The 17,194-nt window shown below is 39.6% G+C and overlaps 2 protein-coding genes across 2 annotated transcripts in view; both read left to right on the forward strand.

Annotated features, from left to right (window-relative positions):
- Window positions 1–12,645, forward strand: part of LOC111870732 (gelsolin-like) — a 30,187-nt gene extending 17,542 nt beyond the window's left edge. Inside the window, exon 7 of the mRNA XM_023863240.1 lies at window positions 12,193–12,645. The gene's annotated coding sequence lies outside the window, so the exon portion shown is untranslated. The remainder of the gene's footprint in view (window positions 1–12,192) is intronic.
- On the forward strand, window positions 4,369–4,953 carry LOC111870744. The gene has a single exon (XM_023863263.1). It carries the CDS (start codon window positions 4,369–4,371, stop codon window positions 4,951–4,953), a length of 585 nt encoding a protein of 194 aa, XP_023719031.1.
- Window positions 12,646–17,194: the final 4,549 nt, after the last annotated feature.

Here is a 17,194-nt window from a genome sequence, read left to right on the forward strand (position 1 = left end):
GGGGAGATGAGAAATGTGTATAGGATATTGGTGGGAAAGCCAGAAGGAAAGAGACCACTGGGAAGACCAAGGCATAGGTGGGTGGACAATATTAAAATGGATCTTAGAGAGATAGGATGGGATGGATTGGATTGATCTGGCTCAGGATAGGGAACAGTGGAGGGCTCTTGTGAACACGGTAATGAACTTTCGGGTTCCATAAAATGCTGGGAAATTCTTTAGTAGCTGCAGAATTGGCAGCTTCTCAAGAATGGCTCAGCTCCATGAGTGATAAGTGATTATTTGGTTCTTACTTGTGTAGCCTGCTGCTCTCCAAAAATATTTCATTTCTGCAGTTTCAGTTTTTGTTTCCTGTTTTTTGATACTGTCCAACTGTCAGTTCCATATATGGTACAAGTGTAGGCACCACCATGGCTCTATAAAATTGTATCTCTGTATATCTTGTCATTCAACATTCTTCTTGCTGTGCTGCACATTTGGTCAAAACCTGAAATCTCTTAGTACATAGTTTGCATCCTGTTGTCTCACATAAGATATAAAGCATACAAGAATATACCATCTACTCAACAACACTCTGTATTTTAAAACAAAGAAGACACTACTGTATCAACATTTGTTTTTATTAAAGCTTGACAAGTGTATGAAAATCAAGCTTAAGTTATTGAAATGCAATGCCAACATTCATTTTAATAAAACCTGCTTAGATCTAAATTTAACGCCAAAATATGCACAAACCAGGGTTAAGATGCACAATAAAACACTTGCTAGACATATAGAGAATAAAATGCATAAGTTATGAAGTAAAATATTGGTATGCTAGAAAAGAAAACCTCAATAGAACTCTGTACTACTTACACATTCAGAATGGTAAACAATTGGGCAATATGTGGAACCTTATAAACAGCGTCCATAAAAGCTTTAATAAAACAAATGTTGATACAGTAATGTCTTCTTTCTTTTAAAATACCCAGTGTTGTTGTGTAGATGGTATATTCTTGTATGCTTTGCATCTTATCTGAAATCTCTGTTGTTTGTTACTGTATGTTCCAAGTAATTAAAACTATTTACTTGTTCAGTTACGTGATTATTTATTACTATTTTAGTTCTCACAGTCATCTTTCCTTTTATGGTCATTGCCTTTGTCATATTTACTGACATATTTAAATTATATTCTTGACATACATCTTACTATGGTGTGGACTTTGGCAGCTGAACTAAATGTGATGTGGGAACATCCCACATACTATCACGCTGTTTCGCCGATCACTGGACAGCACTCACTCCTAAGTCAATAGCACATTGCTTGCGACTCTCACATTTGTACAGCACCCGCTGTCCAGCTCACTTTTCACCATCACGCGTGCTAACCAATCATATTGCTTCCAACACTTGCATTTATACAGCACTCACTGTCTAGTCCACATTCAGATCATTACACGCGCTAGCCAATCAGCGCTCAATCGCAGCTGCAAGTTTTGCTCCTCCATCAAGCGTGGTATAAAAGGCAGAGCCCCAAGCTTGCAATCATCAGTGACCACATCAACCAGTCAGCCATCACACTTGGTCCAGAGCGATCGGTCTTCAGAGTCATTGGCTCTTCACTGCATCAGGGACGGCTGCCTCAGCTCTCCGGCGGTCATGCCCAACACACCGGGCAACTGGCGCAGCTGCCGCCACTCCAGTGACCACGCTCTGCGACCAGACGTCTTCCAGCAACCATGCTCTACGACCAGGCAACTTCCAGCAACTGCCGCACTGCGACCAGGCAACATCCGGCAACTACCGCAACAGTAGCCAATATCTATTTCTACCGGCGCACGCAGCCCTACTTCACCGGCCAGACAGACCAGCCGAGCAGCTGTAAAACTCTATCTACCACGGTGGAACAGATGGCCCTTTTCAGGGCCCACAAACTTTCCGAAGTGGTTGTCTGTTGGAGTATTGACAAATCCCACAGTAAATTATGGAATTGTATTCTAAAAGAATACACACTGAAAATGTACATGGACACAAAGTGATGTCAAGGAAGCTGGACGCTAACATCACAATATACATTAAGGACAGGTATTAGACAAGATGTTAACAGGACAAAATTTAGATTCAAATTATGTTATGTTGGTATGATTGATTCGGAATAAGTAGTGCTGTGTTCTGTGAGTCAGCGTACTGTAGTGAAATAAACAGTCACGTAGCAGCCATGTAGCATCCTAGTTTGTTTACCTGATACCTCTTCATATAAAGACAAAGAAACAAAGTTTTACAACATAATAAATTAACAGGTTATGGGCCCAGGCAGCAAATATTATGCCCTGAAGTGTGTTGTGTGAAATGGTTGAGCTTGTTTAGTGACTTGTGTGGGAGTTCTCTTTTTTTTTCGTGGAAAATTGTTAGCCGTGAGAGGGAGGCATCTGTTGAAGAGATCCAGTCAAGGTGGCGGAACAAAGTATATACTGCGGTGTGAGTAACCAAGAGGAGAAAACTTTTACGATACCGAAACTAACTCGACGCAATTATAATGGGTGGATGGCGCATGTGAAGTCAGAACTTTTATTACGTGAATGTTGGGAGGCAATTGCTGGATATGAAGATGCAACAGGAGCGCAGTTATCACGCGGAGATAAGGAGGAGAGCCAAAGAAAACCTTACAGCATTAGCAGTCATCATGAGAACTTTAAGTGACGAACTGATCAATGACATACAAGACTGCAATGAGGCCAGAGACACATGGGGAATATTGGATAAAGTACGAGGGGGGACCCAAAAATAACCGGAACCGACCTGTTGTGCACGCATGCTTTGTGGTTACGAGTTGTGCTGCTAGGTGGTGTTAGCTGGGGTCTCCCATGACTGTTAGTGAGCTGGCGTCAGTCTGAGTTAAGTGGTTTCTCTGTGATGCTCTGTTATGTGTGTTCCTGTTTCAACCCTTTGGCGATTAGTGAGATGGCCGACCAGAAGGAACAAAGAGTGTGCGTGAAATTTTGCTACCTGCAGCACGAAGACTCATCGCCAGTCACAATTCTTTTAAGAAATTCTGGATCGTTCTGCACTTCACTCTTCAAGTCGCGGCAAACATTCACGCGATTTTCTCTTTGGTCATCTCCCAGCAAGCGAGGAACAAATTTTGCAGGCACCCGTCTCACGTGCAAACCTTCAGTTAAAATTCTCTGGACCGTGCTCCATGAGATGTTCGTTTCCTCAGAAAGTTGGTCAATGGTCTTTCGACGATCTTCATCAATTGCATGTTTGATTTTGGCAATGTTTTCGTCATTTCTTCCTGTCGAAGGATGCCCAGGGCGTGGCATGTCTTCTGTTGACATGTTGCCAGATTTGAAACAGGAAAACCACTCGTAGACCTGTGATTTCCCCAAAGCATCATCATTAAAGGCTTGCCGAAGCATCCCAACAGTCTCGGCTGCAGTTTTCCCTAACAGAAAGCAAAATTTCACGCACACTCTTTGTTCCTTCTGGTCGGCCATCTCACTAATCGCCAAAGGGTTGAAACAGGAACACACATAACAGAGCATCACAGAGAAACCACTTAACTCAGACTGACGCCAGCTCACTAACAGTCGCGGGAGACCCCCAGCTAACACCACCTAGCAGCACAACTCGTAACTACAAAGCATGCGCGCGCAACAGGTCGTTTCCGGTTATTTTTGGGTCCCCCTTCATATGTAACGAAAACACAGAATATGTTGCCATGATAAAGCTAAGAGAATTAGCTTGCATACAAAAATCTGAGGATGTAAGCATGCAAGATTATTGCTCAAAGATTATGACTCTTAATAGGCTACTGAAGAGAAACGATCTTGGATTTTCAGACAGACAGACAGCAGCAATATGTCTAACTGGACTACCCAAACCCAAATATGAGATAACAGTGAAGACACTGATAGTGCAACCAGATAATTAGTTAAGCAATACTTACTTGAAGAAGAGGAACAAGAAAAGCAAGATGAGGAGGAAGAACATCAGGAGCTTGAAGTGAAGAGAAATTACTCAAGGAGACAAACAGAGATGAAAGATGCAGAGGAGCAGAACTACCAAAGTCAATACAGCTATCAGGACAAAGGGGAATTCAGACCCCGAGGAGGTAAACAGTATGAGCGTACCAAGCAGCGGTTTTGGTGCTATGCATGTGGGGAAGAAAACCACATTGCATACAATTGCCCTAGGCGGTTGGAAGGAGCCAATAACAAAGAGGAGAGAAACGGTGAAAGGAAGAGTAAAGATGTGGAAACCAAAAGTGAGATGAAGGAGAGGGCCAGCGCATCTGTAGTAACTAGGGAGCATATACTACTATGTACTAAGAAGAATATAACAAACAATGGGAGTGTATGGCTGCTCGACAGTTGAATATCTGATCATATGACAAACAGGAAGGATCTCATGCACGACTTTGCAAGCATAAATGGAGAGGTAGCAGTAGGTGATGGAGCCCCTTTAAAAATTGCAGGAAAGGGAAGGATAATGCTCAAAATGTCCAAAGAATGCAGAGGAAATGATATCGAGTTAAAAGATGTGCTTTATGTCCCAGAGCTACAAGATAATCTAATTTCTCAAGGCCAGATTGAAGAAAATGGACTTAAGATTGTGACGCATGAAGGTACGTCGAAAATCATGCGTAATGAGAAGATGATATTTCATGCTCACCGAGTGTCAAGGCTGTATTATGTAATGACCCTGGGCAGCACCACCGTGGACAACATCAAGGAGACATATGACAGGAAGAAGAAAGTACTGTTGGTTTCATTGGCAACATGGCACAGTAGACTTGGACATCGACACTTGGAGGCAGTGAAGAAACTAGAAGTATTAGACGAATTAAGTACTAATCTGAGTGATAGAGAGAGTGAGTGTTCACCAGGTATTCAAGGAAAAATGAGACAAGAACCATTCCCAACTGGAGAAGGGGAAAAGGCCAAAGAAGTTTTAGATAAGAGTCCACTCTGACGTTACAGGACCAATATCACCTATGTCAATGTGACAGAAGAAGTACATTACGTTCATAGCGGAAGCCTCAAGGTACGTAACAGCTGTTGCTATCAGAAGAAAGAGTGAGACATTGGCAGAGTTCATGAAGTACAAAAATAGGGCAGAATTACTGCATGATAAGAAAATTAAAGTTTTACAGATGGACCAGGGGACTGAGTACCTGGAAGCCGGTGTATGGAAATATTTACAGGAAACTGGAATACAGCACAGAAGATCAGTTATCTACACACCTCAGCAGAATGGCTTATGTGAGTGCGTGAATTTAACATTGTGTAATGTGATCAGATGCATATTGATTGAATCAGGACTACCGAATAGCTTTTGGGCGGAGGCATTACAAACAGCTTGCTATATGAGGAACACGTGCCCATCAGAAGCTATCCAGTTCAAGACTTCCAACACAGATATGGAAAGGGAGAGACTTGAAGAAAGAAGACTTCCAACACATGAGAGTGTTTGGGTGTAGGGAATGGGCATGGGTCCCCAATGCACACCGAGAAGGGAAATTTAGCCCTCGGGCAAGATAATGTGTGTTCCTTGGTTATGATGACGGAACAAAGGGGTACCGTCTATGGGATAAAGAATGTAGAGTCGTAATTAATAGTTGAGATGTTAAGTTTCAGGAACACATACTCCCATACCTGGAAAGGGAGATGAGGCAGCGAGTGAGAAAACGACCCTAATACCAATCGGGGAAACACAGGATGAACAGGGACTTCTGATTGGAGAGAATGGCTTAGATCAGGATGAAATAACTTACACTGGTGAAAATATAGTCTGAAGAGAGGTACTGGACCAAAGGGAAGAGAGGGCTCAGTCACCATCTCAGCCGAGAAGGACGGAGAGGATTAAATACCCAAAGGCGAGGTGTGAGCTACCATGTTGCATGAGAGCCACATGCCTGGCGTCGGAGGAGACTGTATCACCACTGGAAACTATTCCTACAGTTCATGAGGCACTCAGCGGCCCCAGGGCAGCAGAGAGGAAGGCCGCGATGGTACAGGAGCTGGAAACGATTAAGAAACCAGAGAACTATAATGTCATAGGATGCAAGTGGGTATTTACAGTCAAAACTATCAGTGGAAGGAATGTTAGATATAAAGCTAGATTAGTGGCTCAGAGTGTCAAGCAGATTCATGGGGTGGACTACACAGAGACATTTAGTCCAGTAGTTCACAAGAAAGCGATGAGGACACTTCTAGCTATTGCTGTAGAGAGGCAGTGGGAAATGATACATATAGATGTGATTGGGGCTTACCTGAACAGCAGACTTGAAAATCTGATCTATATGAAGGAACCCCCAGGTTTTGAGGAGAGGTGAGACAGTTTTGTCTGTAAGCTTCGAAAGAGCATCTATGGCCTTAAGCAGTCAGGTAGGGACTGGAACAGTCATTTGCATCGAATCTTGGAAAATAAGTTAAGTTTTAAATGGTATGTAAAGGACCCTTGTGTATATGTAAAGAAATCAATTGTTTTAGCAGTGTATGTTGATATGCTTTTAATTGGCAAAGGAGAGGTATTGAAAGAAACTCGAGAGAAGCTATCAGATAACTTGGACGTGAAAGATTTGGGTGAAGTTTCAAAATTTTTGTCCATAAATATCAGAAAGGGAGGTAGTGGCAAGTTAATCCTAGAGCAAGAAGAATATATTGACTGGCTGTTAGGTGAATTTAATATAGGAAACTCTAAAGGGCTTAGTTCACCATTGGAAGTTGGATGTATTAACACCAATAGGGATACTGATAAGAAATTTTGTCAATCTACTGTAACCTCACCAATGGTATCTCCACCTTATCGTGGTGGTGGGGTTTCAGAGCTCCTGAGACCCTGAGAGCTATGCCGGCAGTATCATAGCTACTGGTAGGGCCACCCATGCTGGACAGGTCAAGGGGTAGGAGCCAGACAGAGAGGGATACCCTGGTCCTCCAGGTAGGGGGTTGGGTGTGAGGCCAACAACCTCACACCGTAAAAACTAAATTGTTCAGAAATCCGAGGAAAGAGTAGCCGGACGGACCTATTCAAGACGACCTGGAAAATGTTTAAAGGATTTGAGAATTGGATCTTGGAATGTATTATTTCTTTACAGAGCCGGAGCACTAAAAATGCTACTTGAACAACTCGATAGCTATAAACTAGATATCACTGCTATACAAGAACTGAGGTGGCTGGGTAAAGGAGTCATGGAAAAGAGGGATCATGTTATATTCATGTTATAGTTGTCAGAAGAAGAGTCACATGTTAGGAACAGGTTTTATTGTTAATAAAAAAAGGAAGCATCTTATTTTAGACTTCCAGGCAAAATCGCACAGAACATGTAGGCTACGAATTAAGGGAAGGTTTCTTAACTATAGCCTTATTTGTGCGCATGCCCCAACTGAAGATAAAAGTGATGAGGAGAAAGACTCCTTTTATGATGAATTGGATGAAATGTATGGCGAATGTCCAAAAAGGGATTGTAAAATAATCACAGGGGACATGAATGCTAAAGTGGGGAATGAGGATGTATATAGATCGGTTATTGGAAAACATAGCCTACATAACAAGTCAAACGATAATGGGATGAGATTAATAAATTTTGCTTCCTCAAGGAACATGGTAGTAGGTAGTACAATGTTTAATCAAAAGGATATACATAAACGAAACTGGAAATCCCCTGATGGAAATGAGTTTAACCAAATTGATCACATCCTAATAGATGCAAGACATTGTTCAGACTTGATGGATGTCAGAAGCTACAGGGGGACCAAGATTGACTCTGATCATTACTTAATATCATCAGAGATTAGAAGTTTAATATCTAATGCAAGGAAGATACATGGATCCCAGGCTAAGAAATTGAATTGTGGAAAATTGGTGGAACAAGGAGTTGCAACCAGATATACTGGATTAATTAGTGAATGCCTGGCAGGTCTCTCTGATAGTCAGGATGTCAGTGAAGCTTGGAGGGCCTCAGAGATGTTATTATAAATGCTGCTTGTGCAGTCTTAGGAAGAATGGAAAGGATAAAGTATAAGAATTGGTTTGATGGAGAGTGTGAGCAAGTGACAAATCAGAAAAACCAGGCATATAAGAGAATGCAGCAAAGGAGCCATACGCGAGGGGCCGTGGAAGAATACCATGAAGCGAAAAGAAAAGAAAAAAGATTGCATAAAAAGAAGAAAAGGGAATATGATAAACAAGAACTGATTGAACTGGAGCATTTAAGAAGTTCAAACGAAATTAGAGCGTTTTATCAAAAACTAAACAAGAGTCGAAAGGACTTTCAACCTAGAACAACCTTATGTAGAGATAAAGAAGGCACAATATTGAGTAGCGATGAAGCAATACTGGAAAGATGGGCACAATAGTTTGAGGAATTATTGAATGGCAATGCCTCTGAACAAGCGGAGGGTATGACCGTAGACCGGAAACAATGAAATTTTGAGGCTGCAGAGCCAGCGCTGACCATAAAAGAAGTAGAACAAGCTATCAAAAAATTGAAAAATAATAAAGCTCCAGGAATGGATCTCATCACGGCAGAATAAGTGAAATTTGCAGGCCCAGAATATGCTAAGCACTTACATCAGCTAATAGTTAAGATATGGATAACTGAAATAATCCCAGAGGAGTGGAACCTAAGTACTGTATGCCCTATCCATAAAGGCGATGTCATGGTATGCTCTAATTATAGAGGAATCAGTCTGTTGTGCATAGCACATAAAATATTTTCCAACATTCTATTTAACAGACACTCTCCCTTTGTGGAAGGCATAATTGGGGATTACCAATGTGGGTTTCATCAAGGAAGATCAACTAACAATCAAGATTTTCACTATTCGCCAGGTCATTGAAAAGTGTATTGAATTCCAAATTGAAACACATCATCTTTTCATTGACTTCCGATCAGCCTATGACTCCATAGATAGAGATAGTCTTTTTCTGGCAATGGAAGAGATGCACATTCCATGGAAATTAATCACCTTAGTCAGAGCCACTATGAGAAAGACCCAATGCCAAATTAAGATTCAGAATATGTTGTCCAGCCCTATAATAACTAGAAATGGAGTTTGACAAGGGGATTCCCTAGCCTGCCTTTTGTTCAATATAACATTAGAGAAGGTAGTTAGAGATGCAGGCATCAAGACAAGGGAACTGTATTCTATAAGTCAGTTCAAATTGTGGCATTTGCAGATGATATTGATATAATTGGTCGAACACAAAAATCTATGAAAGAAGCTTTTCTTAATTTGGAGCAGCAAAAAAGATGAATCTACAAATTAACCAAAATAAAACAAAGTACATGTTGCTAACCAAGAAAGACTGTGCTAATGGACCTGCATATATTGAAATTGGCTCATATAAATTTGAGGTTATATGTAGTTATACTTACCTTGGATCAGAAGTTAACTGTAAAAATGACATCAGTGGTGAAATAAAAAAGCGTGTACTTACGGCAAATAAATGTCTCCATGGCCTTAGGAAACACCTGAAATCCCAACTAATACCCAGGAAAACCAAAACTATGATGTATAAAGTACTTATTAAGATCAGCGCTGTCTTATGCCTTTGAGACCTGGCCACCGTCAAGATCGGATGAAAGACTGTTAAGTATATTTGAAAGGAGGATCTTGAGATATATCTTTGGATCAGTGGAAGAAAATGGAGTATGGAGGAAGAGGTATAACCATGAGCTATACAAACTATTTAATGAACCAGACATTATTGGATTTATAAAGGTGAAAAGGCTTGAATGGGCTGGACACACAATACGTGCCAGTGAGAATAGAACGATTAAGAAAATACTTAATACTAAACCAGAAGGGAATAGGAGAGTGGGAAGACCAAGGTTAAGATGGGAAGAATGTGTGTAGCAGGACATAAGAATTTTGGGTGTAAAGAACTGGAGGAATTAGCAACGAATGGAGAAGAATGGCGAGGAATCCTGAGGAAGGCCAGGGCTCACAAAGGGCCTTCGTGCCAGTGATGATGATGATGATGATGATGATGATGATCTACCATAAGGTTGTAGGATGTCTTTTATATCTAAGCTCTACTACATGACCGGATATCGCAAACCCTGTCTGTATAGTTTTAGCCAACACTGCGAAGACCCTCCTGTCACAGACTGGAATAATGTTAAGCACATCCTCCGGTATTTAAAGAAGACCAAAAGTTACGGATTACATTTTTGTAAGACAAACAAGGAGACTGCTGTGTTTACAGATTCTGATTGGGCTACTAATAAGATGGACAGTATTTCTATCTCAGGATATTGTTTCATACTAGCAGCAGGAGTCATATGTTGGCGTAGTAAGAAGCAAAGCCGAGTTGCCCTGTCTTCTATGCATTCTGAGTACATGGCAATGTATGAATGTGTCTTGGAGTTCGAATGGCCTAGGAACTTTCTACATGAGGTAGGACAGGACGATCTCATGGGCAAACCATGTGCCATATATGCAGACAGTGCATCAGCTATATGCATTGCTAATTCACAAAATACATCAGATAAGACTAAGAATATAAGTATTAAGTACCATTAATTTAGGGAACTAGTTAAAGCTGGTGAGATCACATTTGTATATGTAGAGTCCTGTAAAAACCTTGCTCATGTTTTTACTAAACCACTTTCTGGTCCCAAGACACAGGAATTTGCCAATTATTAGGTTTATATTAACTGAACCTTAAGATTGCATTAATTTAAGATAAGTGAACTTTGTTTATGACTTTTTATTTTTTCTTCAGGACTTTAACTTTTGTGTATTGTAATTGAACGATAGGTGTGTTCAGGTTAAGCGGTTATATACAATTGAAATTACTTTGAATTCTATAATTTCAAGGAGAGGTGTTAACAGGACAAAATTTAGTTTCAAATTGTGTTATGTTGGTATGATTGATTGGGAGTAAGCAGTGCTGCCCCCTCTGAGGCAGCATACTGTAGTGAAATAAACAGTCATGTAGCAGCCATGTAGCATCCTAGTTTGTTTACCTATACCTCTTCATATAAAGACAAAGAAACGAAGTTTTGCGACATAATAAATTAACACAAGAGGATATATTTATTTGGGAAATGAGATAAATTCAGAAAGAAAAAAACTGTGATAAAATCGATAGAAGAATACAGAATAGTTCTAAATGTTATTGTGTAAGAAAAGGTATACAGTAAACTCTCGCTAATCCAGATTAACTGGAGGTGGTCATCTGGATTAAGTAACAATCATATTAATGAAGCAAAACATAGCCCTCAAAGACAAAAAACTTAAACAAAAAAATAAATGGCACATTTAATAATATAGGTAGTGCTGATGAAGAAAAATATCCCTGCAGCAATTTCTTCCTCTGTCAGAAGCTGAAATCCAGGGTCTCCTTCATCCAGCTCAAGCCAATCTTGCATATTTTCTTGCATGATTCCATATTTATTGTACACTGTATGACATTCTTTATCCAACAGGCTTTCCTAATATGGATTATTTGTAGAATGCAAAATAAATATGAAAATGGATGCTACATTTACTGAATGCATGAATGAATTACAGTCATATTAAGAAGTTGCATAGTGACTAGCCACACACAAGACATTGTGCATGCTCTGCTCATGCACTCCCTTCTTTACCTTAATTATCTTATTGGTCTTGTTAATATGGAAACATATGAATAAGGAGTGAAGAAAATCCTCATGTCATTCAACAACTGCCATTACACAGTGTAAGAGTAGTGGCATGATGTGCTGCAAGTGTGGGGTGATGCATTCACTTCTGTAACTTGTGTCACAAAACCTATTTACATGCTGCAAGGCATGCTTGAAGAGAGAAGGAAGTCAGTTATGCAAGTTCTTATAAAATATAAGTCTGTGTTGCTTTGTCTAGGAATAAATACTGAAATTCTGTTTAAGTATAGAGAGAGAGAGTCAGTCACCAGACACTTCTGTCATGCAGTGAACTACCACTGTGCATTGCAAGCAGCATATTTACATATCAAGAATTCTCTTTGTCAGATTTCTATATTTTGACATCCTCTATTGACCACTTTTTTGTTATGCTCTAAGGCTGTGTGATGTCATTCTGACCATTACTGTACACTTTGTGGCAGATAACCAAACATAACCTAAAATCACACAAAGCATAATCCTCTATATTTATGAAACTATCCATGTTCATGTATTGTTATATACCTTCTCCTATTGTTTGCATTACAGAGATGATGTTTTTTTTTTTTTTTCAGATGATGGCCTGGACTGATGGACTTCTGAGAAACCATCAAAATATTTTTGTTCTGTGGGTTAATGATGTTACTGATATTATCACAGATAGGCAGTCTGACTGGCTTTGTTACACAGTGAGACATTCTTTCATTATTGAATAATATTTTACCCATCAATATCAGATCTCTAAATATATGCACTGAGGAAAATGTCATGGCTATATGTATGAATGAATATATGTGGACAGCACTGGAGGGCACAATTTCTGCTTCATGTTCAGGGGGTCCCCGGTTAGTCCATTGAAGTCTTCTTTTTTAAATGTTAGCCCCCTACTGCCCTTCGAACATTGTAGCGAGTCCCTACTGTTGCAATATTGACTTATTTTTAGATATTCTTTTATGCTCACTTCTGATATGACAGAAACTTTTGTATAATAAGGAAAAATACATGACATTCAAGCAAAATATTTTTAACTTGATGGTGAACATATTTTATGAGGGGGAGGGTTATTATTTATTTTCCTCTGTGTTTGAAAAGTAAGGCTATGAAGAGCCCTGCCTTCTGGGATATGATGCCATGTAGTCCGTTCAAAATTAACTAATGTTTGGAGGAACATGTTGCCAGCACAGCCAGTGCTACACAGACTTTCAAACAGTATTATTAGAAATAATATATGTCTAATTCAGTTGCTGCATTGTTAGAAAATACTGTCACTTGGCTGAGTGTCAGTATTGACGGAGTTTGGTTTGGAAAACGGATTTATTGAACACTCATAGAATGTAACTACAAATAACTATGACAGTCTCACTCAGTTACACACTCCAAAGATCACAGTAACCACAGCACACATAAAGTCTTCTCAGTCTTCACTAGCCGTTGCTCAGTAGCGGCTTTCAACGGCGGATGTTCCCCTTCCTCTGGGTTCTTGAACTGTCCCAGCCTCAGCTACCGGCTTCTCACTTCTCACAACTGCAACTCTCAAATGGCTCAACAGCAACTTCAGAGTTCAGAATTACTTTACAACTGGTGGAGTACCACCAATCAATTCAGCTTGGTGCCAAGCCCCTTGAGACCACAGAAAAAATCTCTTCAATCACTGCATGTTCTCTTGTTGCTGCAGAATCGTCCACAGAGCCATTTCCTAGCAATGGCTGTTGTACTGTCATGTGATTACACAGCTGTTACTAGGCAATAGGTCAACATGTCACACAATATTAATGGAAAATTAGACAAAACTGTATGTATGTGGTGAGTAGGCAGTCACATACAGAATCATAATTGATCAGTGCTTCTGACAAATTGTGGTTCTTTTATTACCACAAATAACTACTCTTTCTTTTTCATACTTGGGAGAGAATGAAACCACTCGGCTGCACCACGGGCTGAAGGTAATGAGTTCCTGCAGGAAATCATTCATTCATTCATTCATTAGTAATCTGTCAAGATGACAGGTTCACAGTCTCTTCCAAAAGTGTTCCTCCACTTGATGCGATCTAGAGCTTTATCCTTCAAATGAAAATATCCTCTTCTGTCCCCAAGGTCATCCAGCATCTTCTTACGTCTTCTTCCTCGTCTTCTGGTCACTTCTATCCGCCCATCTATCTTTCCTTCGATAGCTTCTTTTAGAAGGCAGTTTCTGCGTAAAACATGACCAATCCAATTAGCCTTCCGTTTTCTTATTTCATGTAGGATATTCCTCTGCTCACTGACTCTAATTAACACTTCTTCATTTCTCACATAATCGGTCCAACTGATCTTCTCCATTCTTCTCCAACACCACATTTCGAAACTTTCCAGATGTTTCTGATCTACTGCCCTAAGTGTCCATGTTTCAGCCCCATACAGAGCTATGCTCCAAATGTAGCATTTCACTAGTTTCTTCCTCAAATTTAAGTCCAATTTGCTGGTAAAAAGATTCTTCTTCTTGCTAAATGCAGCTTTTGCCATGGCAATCCTGGATTTAATTTCACAAGTACACCTTCCATCATCTGTTAACAAGCTACCCAAATATTTAAAACATTTCACATTCTCCAGTTGTTTTTGGTCTATCTTTATTGTGACTGGGGTTGGTTGTCTCGAAATTTTCATTACTTTTGTTTTCTCCACATTCATTTCCATGCCATAGCACCTTCCAATTTCAATTAGTCTATCAATCATACCCTGTAGCACAGTTTCTTCCTTAGCCATTAACACAAGGTCATCTGCATATTTCACATTTTGAATAATTTGACCTCCTAATTTGAAGTCTCCAAGCCTGTCCAGAGCTTCTTTGGTAAGGCATTCGCTGTACAAGTTGAACAAAATTGGTGATAAACAGCATCCTTGTCGAACTCCTCTTCCAATCTTCACACTTCTTGTCTCCCCTCTGTCCAGTCGCACTCTAACTTTCTGATCCATGAAGAAAGCAGTCTTCTGGGATTACAATTTACTAATCAATCTTCTTTCATGCCAATCGATACCTGTTTCCTTTAGGATCTGCATTAATTTAGTCCAATTTACACGGTCAAATGCCTTCTGCCATTCTATAAAGCAAGCACACAGTTCTTCCTCTATCTCCAAAGTTCGTTCTGCTATAATTCTCATCATCCCAATTGCATCCCTGGTTCCTTTTCCTCTTCTAAATCCAAACTGATCCTCTGTCTATTTTCCTTTCGATTCTTCTTTTAAGTATCTTTGCTGTTATCTTTGCTGTATGTGCAATAAGGCTTATTGTGCGATGGTTGCTGCATTTTGTAGCTTTTGTCTTTTTCTTTAAGGCAATCATTGTAACTTCTGTAAAGTCCTTGGGCCACTCCCCAGTTTCATATATGGTGTTTATTAGTTTTGTTAGTGTTTTCAAACCACCTTTTCCCAGTAACTTAAGCACATCTCCAGGTACATCATCATCTCGTGTAGCCTTTCCATTCCTCATTTCCTTGATAGCTTTTTCCACCTCACTTTGTAAAATATGTGGTCCTTTCTTGTCTGTATCTACTTCTTCTTTGGGTTCCACTTCCAAGGTTTCTGGCCGATTAGGTCAATCATATAGTTCTGTAATATAATTTTCCCAAATTTTCAGCACTTGACTCTGATCTACTATTCTATTCCCCTGGGAGTCTTCGATGTCAATATTTTGAATCCCATGGTTCTCTTTCCATCCTAGTTCTTTTGTCTTCATGTACATCAAATCATAACGTCCTGTCCTTTGAAACTCTATAATCTCATTACATATCTTCTCAAGATATGCCTTTTTGGAAATCATACCACTGTATAATTTATACAAATGCACAGACGCTGTATGCACGCACGTACACATGCGCGCATGTGTTGTGCAGTTGTATTTATTTTTTTATGTTATTCATATGATTCAGAAGCTTTGGTTTATGTCAAATAGATACAAAAATTGTTTGCTGTGGAGTATACTGTCTGTTATAAAATAACAAAACACATAAGGGAATGAATGGATGCTGTCCTCCAAGAGAAGATTTCCTGTCTCAAAAGGGTATACATGGCAGTGAAGAAAACAGAGATGTGCTGTTTGAAACCAATCAGTGGTCTTATTCACAGCAGTCTCATCATCCCACACAAATGTCATGTCCCTCATCACACCAGTGGGGTGTGTGGTCAGGTTGTGGGGGGAGAAGGGCCTCCATATGCAGAGATGCAGAGGGTAATTGCAACTGTGTTGAATAAAAACTGAAGGACAGCTGACAAGGGATGATGGTACTGCAGTTTGAGAGCTGGGCATAGTGCAGTGATGGATGTATTGGACACTTACAGACCAAAACTGCAAGTAAACTATAGCGCTGTCACAAATTCATACACTCAGCAGTTCACTACAGCACATACTAAGTCTTCTCAGTCTGCAGTGTCTTCGCCAGCTCTTATCTGGTAATGACTTCCCATGCTGCAGTACCCTCAGCTTCCATGTTCACATCCTTACAGGGCAGCAACTGCCTCACAGCTAACTGAACTTATAACACATTGGCAAGGAGCGCATAGAAAACACTGCTCCTCCTCATTGTTATAGTTCAATTACTGCCATGGGAATGTGTTTGTTTGTTAAGCCGTTGCTCAGTAATGACTGTCATATATTTGCTTATTCTGCAGCTGTTGCCTAGCAATGGGTCTGTGTTCCATTTTCCCACATTATGTTCAGTAGCCTGTCAGCCTGTAAATGTGCTGTGCGGTTTTCAGCACATAAGATCTCGGGCTTTTCTGTGATGAAGATTCATACTGTGATATTCTGGATTATGAGACCGAAATTTCGAAGATGATATTTGGGTCGTGGACCAAAGAAATGTTTGTTCAGATAATTTGACATTTCATATATTCTGAGAACATTAAACATAGGTCTGAGTGTAGTGAAATGTGTGTAATTTACTTCAGATTCGCTTAACAATACGAATTCAACACTTATTTGCAATTTATGCAGATTCGTGACCCTTTTGCTGTCATAAGATGAACTACAAAGTTCACCCCAAAATCGATAATTTTACCATGAGTAGTAACAGGGAGGTGACAGAATGAGGCAGACACTTGTGGAACATTTATAGATCTGTTCAGTGCTCACTGTTGTGAGTTTTGAGCAGTTGTATTCAATAATGATTCATGTACTGTCACACAGCAGATGCACTGAAGAAGAAGCAGAAGATCACACCATTCATTCATTCATTTCATTTCATTTCTATTAATCCAGGCTGGTACAACCGTTGGATATAGAGGAAGTCAAAGAACATGCAGTCATAAAAAGATTTTGTCAAAATTAAATATAAAATTAACAAGCAAATATAAATATTACAAGGTAACAATTTAAAAAAATTATAAATACATATAATATTTTGAATTAATAAACAGATAAAACAATTCAAATTATCTAACTTTGTACATAAAAAGTTATCCACAATATAAAATGAAATTAAATTTTAATACCATATTAGCACATCTATTACTGCACTCAAGTCATGGAAAGTTGAATCATTTTATAAAAGTGTGCTAATTAATAGAGGTACAACCACAAAACTACTTGAGCATAAAATACTA

The sequence above is a fragment of the Cryptotermes secundus genome, unplaced genomic scaffold (assembly GCF_002891405.2).
Source record: "Cryptotermes secundus unplaced genomic scaffold, Csec_1.0 scaffold204, whole genome shotgun sequence".
Lineage (NCBI taxonomy): Eukaryota > Metazoa > Arthropoda > Insecta > Blattodea > Kalotermitidae > Cryptotermes > Cryptotermes secundus.

What these genes read in the sequence shown, in the direction of transcription:
- LOC111870744 (XM_023863263.1), top strand. Translation starts at nt 4,369, where the DNA reads ATGACAAACAGGAAGGATCTCATGCACGACTTTGCAAGCATAAATGGA.